Below are 12209 nucleotides of genomic sequence, written 5' to 3' on the forward strand. Positions count from 1 at the left end.
ATGTATACATACACACACAGAGTATTATTAGCTGTTGAAGGATATACAAAAAACTGGATAATACTAGGGGACTGAGGGTCCAGGGTGAAAGGGAGGATCACCTTTTACTCTATGATTTGTACATAGGTCTGCTTAATCATATGCATGTTACATATTTTTAAAACATTTACAAGAAAAACGGATGGTGGCAATACTGTCTAGAAACACTCTCATCCCCAAAGTCCACATTACCAATCTGGCAGGTTGATGGCGGGGGGGGGGGGGGGGGTGGGGGGGTGGGAATCTAGTTACGCGGAAACTTCCGCTACCACTCAGGACTTCTGAGCAGAATCCTACACACGCAAACGGTACCCTTCCTGATTTAGTAACCAGCCAGTGGTGGGTGCATCTGTGAACGTGGACAACAGTCCCACGTCCTGCATTTACCGGGGTCAGACAGCAAGCGTGCTTTCCACACCTCCACCTGCTTCTTCGAGAACCAGAGGATCCACTTACCCTCGGAGCCACTTGGGACACTGAAGGGGCCGTTTTCGGATTTTTACAGTAACTTGTGAAGCAGTGAAGAAAGAACTTATGGGGAAGCCAGCCCCCAGCTCCTCAGGTGAAAGTGAAACAGAAGAGCAAGACGCCCCAGCACGGACTGGTATTATCCCACACAAACCTCTCCCAAGTCAAAAAGCAGTTTGATTTCAACCTCATTTTACAGAGCAGATGAGTTGTTGTTGTTGTTTTTTAATCTACAAACTTTAATGGTACATCACTGAATTACTGAGAGAACATAACAGTTGGTTGTGTTTTTTTTTTTTGAAAAATTTCTTAACAGAGCATCAGAGTATTGCAACACTTTATTAAGAGTATTGGCTTTGAATTAGTAGCTGAAGTAACAATTGCATGAAGCCAGATTAGGTGTACTGCATAATACTCATACTTGATTTATTGACATTACTTAGCAATTTATTGGACAAAAGTCAAACTTTTTGTTTTTTATTAAGCACATTCCACAGTACAAAGCTGTCATGAATAATATCTGTACAATTTAACAGTTTCAATAGCTGTTCAGACACAAATTTATTTCAAACAGATAATTGGCAAACATAATTAATTACAAGTTAGAATTAGACTATCCCAGTGCTTTAAAACATTAATATAGCAGTAATTTACAGTTGCTCAATTATGGTTAGCAAAATAAAGTCCAGAGTACGGCTGGGAATTACTACTATAATCCCAGAAAGTCAGAATTCCTTGGGTGCCAGAGTCCCCTGCTATAATTTAATAGGCACAATTCAAAGGTTGTGTGCATATTCAAAGGCCATGATCTCCCAAGGAACAAGAACTTCTATATTAAACATGCAAAAACAACAACAGAAAGTCCATTCGTTCAGAAGAATTGCCTCCTCCCCCGCCCCTCCCACACCCCCGGGCTCTCCTAACCAGTCTGATATAAAGCTGTAAGGTGGAGAGTGGTAAAGGTGAACTCACTTCCACAGCCACTGTCAAGCTTACAACATCTACCTCACGAAATAGAGATTTCCTTTTATTTATTTATTTTTTTTACACTTGGAGACTCAACTTCTCAAAAATAGAAATTAATTTGGTAACATGTGGAAGGGAAGGATGCATTTTTAGAAAAGGAGAAAAGAAAAATTAAAAAAGCCAAGCCAAACCAATAAACAAATCACATACACACACTTTGATCCCCACACCGTTCTCAATGCAAAGGACAGAACAGAGCCCAGGGCCCTTCCCTTTAGTTATAGAGTGTGCTTCCACGGGAAGAGGTTTAGTTAACAGGAGGTTCTTATTGGTCCTTTAAAATGTTACTGACGTTGCTTAATCTTTGGAAACAATGGCAAGGGGCAAACAGGAACCTAATATTGAACAAGGGAAAAGGAGTGCCAACCGAATGCCAAAGTCCTTTCGGTGCACGGTCGGCGTGAGAGTGCCATTCACACATTCGGGCTGCGGGGCACTCGGGAGCTTTGAGAACCTGCCAGGGCCACAGCGACATGTGACACCAGAGATGACGGCAACGGGATTCAGGAGCTTGAGGCTTTGCACCACACAGGAGTACCCTTCCACCCAAGATGGGCCCCCGAAGCAACCTGCCATGGGATACGGGCTCCAACATATGAGCAGGCCCGGTTAACATCCTGGTAAAGCCAGGATGCCTGAATTCCAGAGCCAGGAAACCCAGTCAACAGGGCCTTCTTGTTCCTCCCTTTCCAGGGCTACTAATGCACGGAAGAATGATCTTTGACAGTGAAGTCAAATGAACGCTAGTACTCAGAGAAGTACTTGGGAGGAAAAGAACAACAAAAAATAATGTTAAGGTACCTCTCTGTTGTATATGCTGCACAATGAATGAAACATTTTGTGTTAACCTTTAGAAACTACATTTTAAAAACAAGATTCCCGTTAAAACCACACACACCACACACATACACACAAAATGACAATGACAAAATAAAAATACCGTATGAATACTGCAGGAAGGGTTCTAGGTAATCCACATCAACCCTGGTATCAGGTTCTTGAGCCCAGCCCATGGCTAAGTGCGAACACACTCTGTATTAGTGTCTCAGGCACAGGGGCCCTGACTCTAGCAACCTTGAGGTTAAACTGTTATGTACATTATATCTACATGCGGATACAGTATTTTAAATTAGGAGGCAAGCACACGTGTAAAAGTGTTACTCTACCAAATATCAGATGGTTGGGGGACAGAGAACAGTTAATAAAAGAAAAGAGCTATATTACCTGTTGGGAGATAATATAACCTGGCTTATAGTTCTTTAAATTAAAAGAAATTGGTACAGAAAGGAAGTGTGACCCAAAAAATATTACTAAAACAAACCAGAGAAATGTTTCCATTGTCCAACATGTTCCTAATACAGGTCAGAATTCATAATGACTTGGACGGTCAAAAGGAGAATGCTAACTTCTGAAAAGGAAAGCCCTGGACATTCTGGGTAGGTGTTTGGCACCCAAAATTTCACCAAAGAAGAATGCGGTTTCTTAGTATCAGACCAAAGTGCAAAGCAATATAAATTAGAGGCCAAGTCTTCTCTTGATGGTCGATTTACTTCTGTAAAACAGACAGACTGTACGTTCCTTTTATATGAACAATTTACATTTGAAGCATTAGATTTTGTTTTTTTTCACTGACGGGGGGAGGAAATGGGCTTCTGTTCTACTGGAAGTCGGTGAAGCTAAGGTATCCTTCTCAAAGTAGAGGCCGGAATCGGAGGTGAGAAATGTTGGTACTTGGAAGAGTTAGGCTGCTTTGCATCTACCCAGCGTCTAGAACCAATTCCAGCTTCATAACTCAGCTGCGAAGAACTCCCTTAGGCATTTGGTAGCCATGTAGCCAGTAGTTCAAGACTAGGAAACCCTGGGAAAACAAAACAACAAAACAAAACACAAAGGGAGTATGGATGGATATTCTGGTTAGACATGGAGATATACACCACAGCCCATCCACATCCACACAGACATGCCCTTGTGCACACATAACACATTACTGATTTTCAAATATATAAAACATACAAAAATATAAAAAAATAGACTTTATGTATTATATAAAAATATATAAAAAATAAAAGCTGCAAGATGTTTTGAGTGTACTACATACCAGGCATCATATTTATTTAAAACCACAACATTCTTATGAGGTAGAAACTATTATACCCACTTTACAAATAAAAGAACTAAGGCTCAGACACATTGTTTAGCTCAAAGCATTAGCCATTAAGTGACAGAGAGGGCATTAGAAGAGATGACTGACCCCTATAACGTACATCTTTCAGTGCTTCCTGCTAAAAATTATGCATGTAACAAAATATGCTTCATGTTAGATTTTATAGTTAGCATAATCTTTTATGACATCCAAAGCCTACGACGGCTGGTCTCATATCTGCCCGAGAGAGCCCTCATCTATCATTGTGAAACAAAAATATGCAAAAACTAGTAAATAAAGTATTCATTCTAAATAGAATGCTAATAATCAGAAACTACTTCTTTTTGAAATAAACCATTTATAAAAGGACAATACAATGTAGAGGGAAAGACTACTGAATGTTAAATATTGTTTTGATGGTGACCTTGAGTCAGGGACACATTTTAATCATATATTCTACACTCATCCATGTATATGAATATGTGTACACGCACACACACGCACGCACGCACCTAAACTTATCATTACTATGTACAATGCAGGCTGACATTTTCTATTCTAAATCTCATCAAAACAAAGTCAAAATCCATTAGAATGATTTCACAATCACTAATGGGTCACAACCCTTTCCAAACACAGCACTAAACCAATAGCCTAGAAGATCTAAAAGTTACCTATATGTCTAAGATTCTCTGACAAAAAGAGAGAGAAAGATTTTTTTAAAAGCTTGTATGTTTTTTTAAAGGAAACTTTCCTAAAAGGTTGTCTATTTTCATAAAGATCAAGAATCCTAATAAGCCTTTTCAATGAGTTCAAGAGAGATTTAATTTCATTCACCACAGCTTTCGCATGAAGGATCTTTAAGAGTATTATTTTTAAAACATTAACATCCACAGATAAGGAGTAGGCACTCTCAAACACTGCTGGCAGGAACGTAAACTGATTTAACTCTTCTGGTGAGTAACATGACTCTAGGAACCAAAGTCTTTAAACATCATACCTTTAAACCTGACACTGCAGACATTTCTAGAATTTTACCCAAAGGTAATAAAGCAAAGATTAAGCTAAAAGAATGATTACAGCAGTGTGTTTTATAACAGCTAAAAGCTGGGGGAAAACTTATGTACATAACAGGGCCCATGCAAACAACTGAATATTATTTTGCCATTAGGGATGGTGATTTAGACAAATACTGACATTACAGACAAGGAACAAATTTACAATAAAGGGGGGAAAAAAGCATTTTAAAAACATATACAGTTCTCAACCATAATTTTAGAAAGCCTGAAAGAATATCTACAAGGGAGTGAATAATGATGAATCATGAGTAGGAGTTTATTTTCTTTTGGCTTATCTACTTATTCTAATTTCCTAATAATGATCTTATATTGTCTTGTAATAAAAAAGAGAACTACTGTATATATTAGCTCTTAGGAGTTAGTAATTTAAAAAAATGACTCAGCAAATAAATCTGTTGCTAACTTTCCTGACATAGAAATACTCTTACCTTCTATTTTAGGGGTGAATATTTTACTGCAAGGTTAAATCATCATTAGGGTAGTGTTTCTTATTATGCATAAATCTTACAGTATCACATGGTAATAATTTTTTTCATGTTACAATAAATGAAAAGAATTTGGAAAAGAGCAGTAAAATCTATAGAGCTGACTGCCAAGGTTGTCAAAAGTAATTCACTTTGAAGAGACAAACACATTTGAGGTTTCACTGCTTGTGCTGCTTAAAAAGCAGATAAGATTTTTCCATTGATTTATAATTGTGGATCATAACAAGGGCAGTTGTTCTTACATTCCCAAAAAGGGGCGGGAGGAGGGCCTGGAAGAAGTAACACCACAGTTTCCTTTCTACCACAGCCAACGAGAGAAAACACCATTGGTGACCATTATTCCATTTCTCAACCAAAGAAATCTTGTTCCGGGGCACTTTAAAGTAATATGTAAAAGTTGTCCAATTTGTGAAATTTTACTGTGTTCTAACATTCATCTACTAAATATGCCAGAGAGGGAAAACATACTATGGATGTCTTGGATTTTACCACGTACCTCTCTAAACAGAATGTGAAGACAAACACACATATCAAAAATACAGAAGAAAAAAAAAAGCGTTAACCACTTAAGTTGTTCTCTGAAACACCTATTCCCCTGAGACTATCCATTCCAGCTACAGTTGCCCATGTCCTATTTTCTGTGCTGCTCTTATGTGGAAAAACAAAAGCATAGGTGGGATGCAGCTAAAGCAATGTGCAGAGGAAAATGTATAGCTTAGAAAAGAAAAAGAATGAAATAAATTGAACAAAAGATGTGCAAAGCTGCTTTTGCAAAGCAAAGGGAAGCAAAGCAAAGCAAAAGTGCAATACTGCTAGGAGGCTGAAGAAGACCTAAATAATAGAGAGTTCTACCATGTTTATGGGTTGTAAGACTCAACATTTGTTAAGGTGGAAATTCTCCCCCAGAATGATCTTACAATTCAATGCAGTGCTAACTATAATCCCAGTTGTCCTTTTCATAGACTTTGACAATTCAAAACTGAATATGAAAACCTAAAGAATCTAGAATAGTCAAAGCAATTTTTTTTTTAAGTTGGAACATTTATTACACACTATGGTATTGGCGAAAGGACAGCCACATAAATCATGGACTTAGAACAGAGTCCAGAAAAAGACCTACAAATAAATGGTCAATTGACTTTTGGACAAAGACGCTAAAGCAATTCTATGAGAAATGGAAATTCTTTTAATCAGATAGTGCTGGAACAACTAGACAGCTATATTAAAAAGACCAGTGACTTTCTTATCTCACACCACACACACAAATTAAATGATCAAAGACGGAAATGTAAAAGCTAAAAATATAAAACTTTTGAAACTATGCCGGTCCAAACAGGAATCACTACCTATGTGTAACTATTTGAATGTAATGTTAAATAAAGTATGATTAAATACAATTAAACATTCAATTAAATTCAATTAAAATTTAATTTAAAATTTAGTTCCTGAGTCACACTGGCCACATTTCAAGAGCTCAATAGCCACAAGTGGCTATTGGCTACCACAGTGGACAGTGCACTTTAGAAAATGTAAACTGATGCAGGCCAGTCTTTGCTAAGGCTGGGATGGGGTCAGGCTTTGACTACAAAGGTGGCACAAGGGAACTTTTGAGGGTGACAGAAATATTCTTATCTTGATTGTGGAGGTACTTTCAGGTATACATTTGTAAAAACTCATCAAACGGTACACTAAACGAGTGTAAGTTTTGCACAAATCCTATCTCCGTAAAACTGGTTTAAAAAACAACAGGGGCAGCAGGGGCAGGGGGAGACACGTACATCTAGGTGACCTGTCTACCTACGGAATGTATCTAGTACCTGACCGTGTCAGTTTAGATGCTTTACTCCAATTTTTCACTGACTTATTATCTTTATGCTTGCTGAAGGTGACTGCAGGAATACCCTAAAACTGTATTTATCTACTTAAGGGTAAATTCTTGTGTGGCCTTGGAGAAAAAACACAAATATGTCATTTTGGCCATGGGTGTCACTTGCCCAACAAACATCAATGAGCGCTTACAATATACCGGGGACTCCAATGAACCCTGGAGCTCCGCAACACAAGGGGGCCCACGGCCTTGTGAGTGGGACAGGCGTGCAAACCATTTCAATATCAAATAATAAATTAAGCATGAAATGAAAGGGCAGAGGGGGAGTGGGGCTGTCTAGAAGCCATAATGACACAAGCAAGGGGAGGGAGATGGTGGAGGTCTGCACTACTGTAGTGTAATTAGAGACATTAAACAGAGTTCAGTCTGGCTGCAGCTAGGGTTTTGGAAGGGAGTAACAGGAGACGGGAGCATGGGGAGGATAGTGAGGACACAAGGTAACAGCCAGACGCTCAAAGTCCTGTCAGCTAATGTGAAGTAGTTGAACCATGATCCTGTGAACGGCAGGAAACCAGTAAGGCAGAGGACGGCAGAGGCAGGGCTTAAGATGATCCTAACTGACAGCAGAATGGAGAGCGGGCTGAAGAGGGAAAGGAAAGACCAGGAGGGAAACCAGCTTTCATCTAGGTCCATTTCTCCTTCCCTGTGTCTTCCTTAGGATTTTGGGGAAGGGCGGTTGAAGTGCGGAGGAACAATCACTCAACAGATCCTTGCCTTCTTCCTCTGTAATCCCCCATTGTATCTATTTTAAGGCTCCATTCAAAAAATGTAATAATTCTGCCATACAGTTTTTTCAACTTAGGAAGAATCCATCCAGAGAGAAGGTGGCAAGGCAGATAGATGGTCGCTATCATGAGAAATAATATGAACGCACTTGGGACCAGGAACAGTAACTATGTATGTGGCTTACAGGTCATTACTGCTCACCTCCCACAGCCAGGCAGACACTGCCAACCCATCACAGCATTATCCCTTGGGGTCACAAGGTCCCAGAATCCTTCCAAAGGCAGCACTCCAGCCAGGCACTACTGATCAAACTCAGCCAGGATGAAGAAAAAGCTTATTTGCCATTCCTGCAGACCCTTGGTTTATCACTAATCGATGGCACAAGGGCAAGACTGGAGGACGGCAAACTTTCTTAAAGAGCTGTCTAATAAATATTTTAGATGTCACAAGCCATATGGTCTCTGTGGCATCTAGTCAACTCTTCCAATGAAGTATGAAAACAGCCACAGACAATACGTAAACAAGTGAGCATGGCTATTATAATAAAATTTCATTCATGGACACTAGAACTTGAATTTCATATAATTTTCGTGTGTCATGAAATAGTACTCTTCTTCTAATTTTTTTCAATTATTTAAAAGTGTAAAAAACTATTCGTAGCTTGCTGTAGCAGGGGAATAAAATCAGGCAGTGGAACAAATTTGGACTCTGCCTATAGTCTGCTGACTCTTGGGTAAGACAACTTCCTGGACATCTGTGTTTTGGGCCTTAGAGCCTTAAGTAAGAAGTATTAGAAATGATGGTAACTTGGTGATCTAAGGGCCCTTTTTTTTTTCTCCCCACAATTCTGCATCTAAACTCTCTTTACACTTTTAACATCTAATGAGCAGAAAACATACAACGATAAAGAGCCACTAAGTAGTAAGTAATATTTTAAAATAAGTATGAATTTTATTTATTAATCAGTCTTTACATACATATATACATAGTAATACAAGTAGGTACAAACCAATTTATTCAATCTGTAAAGTTTAACGTGCACAGGATTTACTGGCCCCCTTGCAAAATATTCAGAGCTGGAAACACTGCTCCAGATGAACAGGGTCATCAGGTCCCAGGACACAGCCAAGTAAGGCTTCTCATCCTCTAGACTGGACACCCTTAGTAATCAAAACATGCCATCATCAATGGTTACAATGGTCTAACTCTTCCTGTAACCAGAGCAAAGGACTTTGCCCCCAGGGTACCTGCTGCATCTAGTGGACGAAGAACGGGTTTTAGGGGCTCACTCAACAAACACCTTTCTTTCATTCCTCTTCTAGGGGACAGTGATGGTGGGTAGATTATACCGGGGACAGAGGGGGAAGTTTGAGTGTTTGGCTGATGTTGATTTTTTTTTTTTTTTTAAATAAAAGAACTGAAAAACAGGAAAGAGAAAAAGGAGATTCCTGCACCCCAAAACAGAATCTGAAGGACCTTGCCTGTGTTAAATTGACAGGAAATCATTTAGGAAATCAGTTTCTAAAAACAGGAATCACACTGTCTGCCCATGTGAAAACCCACAATATGTAGGACTCTGATTTAGATCTTATTTTAATGTGACCATAAAGATCTAGCCTTACATGAGAACTGCAAAGTTGACACAGCTAAAAAACACTAATCACTTTGGTTCCTATCGATGGGGAACCCAAATCACAAAATTCCCCCAAAGGGAAGATGAATTCAATTAGCAAGATTAAACGTGGGGTGTACTCACCTGAAACGGGTAAAGTGCAGACTGTTATCTGGAGATGTAAGTGTATGTTCTGGAGGGAGAACGGGTCTCATTCTGGGCACTGGGAGGCACGTTTAAGAAATCCCAAATCAAAATAGTGTCATCATGGGAGCTGCTGATGATCTGAAATTCATCAAACTGTAGCCGAAACACACGTCCAGAATGTTCCTGTGAAATGTAACAGCTTGATGAGTAAAATGAGACCTTTTCAATCCCTCATTTCTACCCGTGCTCTGGCACAGGCTGAAAATGCAGCTACTTATCCAGGCTTACTGAATGTTCCAGAGCTTACTGATCTTTGTCCTTCACCCCAGGGACAAAACTCTGGCTTTTCCTTCTAGGCCTCTTCTTTAAATTAATCTTTGTATCTGAGATCCTGGCTCATTAATGTGTCAAAGAAGAAAAATTATGTGATCGCCTCACCAAAGATCTTGGAAAGGTAAACAACAATATTTAATACCCATTCTTGATACACTGCAAAAAGGACCAGAAGGATAGTGTTTTTAACATTACCATGAATATCTATCTCAACCACAGCCAAACTCAAAATTAATGTAGTAAGAAGCATTCTCATTAAAATCACGAAGAAAACAAGAATGGCCCTCACCACAGTTCTGCATGTTCTAATCGATGCAAGAAGCAAAGAAATAGAATAAAAGGTAAAGCTACGAAAAATACGAAAAATCTATCAATATTTTCAAAAAACTGTCTCCTCATTAATATAACAAAAGCAACCAGACTACTAGAAATAATGAGCCTGCTAAAGATGTTAAAACAAGATTTACATAAAGTATTTTTAAATGCCAAAGCAATAATTCATACAATATAGACTGAGGAGAAATTCCATCTTAATAATACAGAAATGTGCTGTATTATAAAAATTCAACGTAACCAGATACCCGTATTAAGAACTCTCCCAAGGGGCACCTGGGTGGCTCAGTCGGTTAAGCGTCCGACTTCAGCTTAGGTCATGATCTCACAGTTTGTGGGTTTGAGCCCCACATTGGGCTCTGTGCTGACAGCTTGGAGCCTGCAGCCTGCTTGGAATTCTGTGTCTCCCTCTCTCTCTGCCTCTCCCCCACTCATGCTCTCTCCCCATCTCTCAAAAATGAATAAACATCAAAATAAATAAATAAATAAATAAATAAATAAATAAAAGAACTCTTCCAAATCTTTAGGAAGGAAATACTTTGTGCTCTACGAGGAAACCAATCCACCTACAAATGAGGATGTCTGCTTTCATGTTTTAAGTTGTATTAATGTTCCTTAGGGAAGAGCTCACTGTAACGTCAATGTCAATTACTCTCTGATTTGGGCTAACCAAAATGAACAAAACAGTGCATTTCTCTGAAGGCACGCTGTGAGATACACAAGATTTCCTGTGACACAGCTGGGCAGGTCCATCTGCAGGAGGCCACCCTCCAGCACAGGAACCACTCCCACTTCAACAGATTACCTACCACCAACGTGCGCAAACACAACGTGCTTGCTGGGGCTCGAGGGTCAAGAGCAGCTTGCAAGTCCCAAACTTTAATTTTCCTAGAAAAGAAGACTGCGATTAGTGGGAAAGTTAACATTTTATATATTGTCGAGCACTTCCTTGATAGAAAGGAGTGCACGTGAACTGCTAGTATAAAAGCTAGTGGAGGGGTGCCTGGGTGGCTCCACTGGTTGAGCATCTGACCCTTGATCTCGGCTCAGGGTGTGATCCTGCAGTTTGTGGGATCAAGCCCGGCATCGGGCTCTATGCTGACAGTGTGGCGCCTGCTCGGGATTCTCTCTCCCTCTCTCTCTGCCTCTCTCCACTTGTACTCTCAATCTCTCTCTCAAAATAAATTTTAAAAAATAATAATAAGCTAATGGAGAACATGCTTATGTTTTTACAAATTACTTAAACTAATTACATCTGATTTTGGAAAAAACAAGGACCTACACATTCTCAGGATTGCTGAAACTGTGAAGAAATATTTTTAAGGGAGATAAGAAAACAACTTCATGCTATCTGAACTCAGTTCCTGACTTGATAATCTATGTCACCAAATTCATTAATCAGGGGGCTCTCTAGGGCTGAGTAGGTGCTGCTGACAGAAACTAGGGCTCTCTGGGAAATTCCAAGGATACCTTTCTTCAAACTAAGCAAATGCTGAAAGTTAATAATAGGAGCATAAACAGACCAACTAATCTGTGAGTATATACAAGGTCACCTTGAAAGGTTTACAGTTGCCACTTGCTCATTTAAAAAGTCACGAGGCTTTTTAAAGAGTATTTGTTCAATTAACCAAAAGGGGAAAGGAAATGTATCGCCGAACACACACACACACACACACACACACACACAGTTGGTTTAATTTAGGGCGAAGGCAAAGAACTGAATTCCCACACAACCTTTACAATAATGGTTAAAGGTGTAAGCACAGGAGTTACAGAGGCTCTGCTAAACTTGGGGCAAGACTGCTCATCCTTCTGGGCCAGAGTGGCCTCACTTGATCAAGCGGTACGGCAACACCTGCCATCCACCGTTACACAGAAAGGACCGGGCACAGAACTGGCAGATACGTAGCTGCTTAATATTCAGCACTCC

The 12209-nt window shown here is 39.6% G+C and overlaps 1 protein-coding gene across 10 annotated transcripts in view; it reads right to left on the bottom strand.

Moving 5' to 3' along the window:
- Window positions 1–827: 827 nt before the first annotated feature.
- The window catches only part of FBXW11 (F-box and WD repeat domain containing 11), a 119525-nt gene continuing 108143 nt past the window's right edge, over window positions 828–12209 (bottom strand). For all 10 annotated transcript variants that reach the window (XM_060635030.3, XM_060635028.3, XM_060635027.3 and 7 more), the window contains 3 exons: window positions 11089–11167; window positions 9611–9796; window positions 828–3391 (listed from right to left, as the gene is read on the bottom strand). In XM_060635030.3, the coding sequence (XP_060491013.1) occupies window positions 9635–9796; window positions 11089–11167 (241 nt within the window). In that variant the 3' untranslated portion in view covers window positions 828–3391; window positions 9611–9634. The remainder of the gene's footprint in view (window positions 3392–9610; window positions 9797–11088; window positions 11168–12209) is intronic.

Source organism: Panthera onca, chromosome A1 (assembly GCF_046562875.1).
Source record: "Panthera onca isolate mPanOnc1 chromosome A1, mPanOnc1 haplotype 2, whole genome shotgun sequence".
Taxonomy (NCBI): Eukaryota; Metazoa; Chordata; class Mammalia; order Carnivora; family Felidae; genus Panthera; species Panthera onca.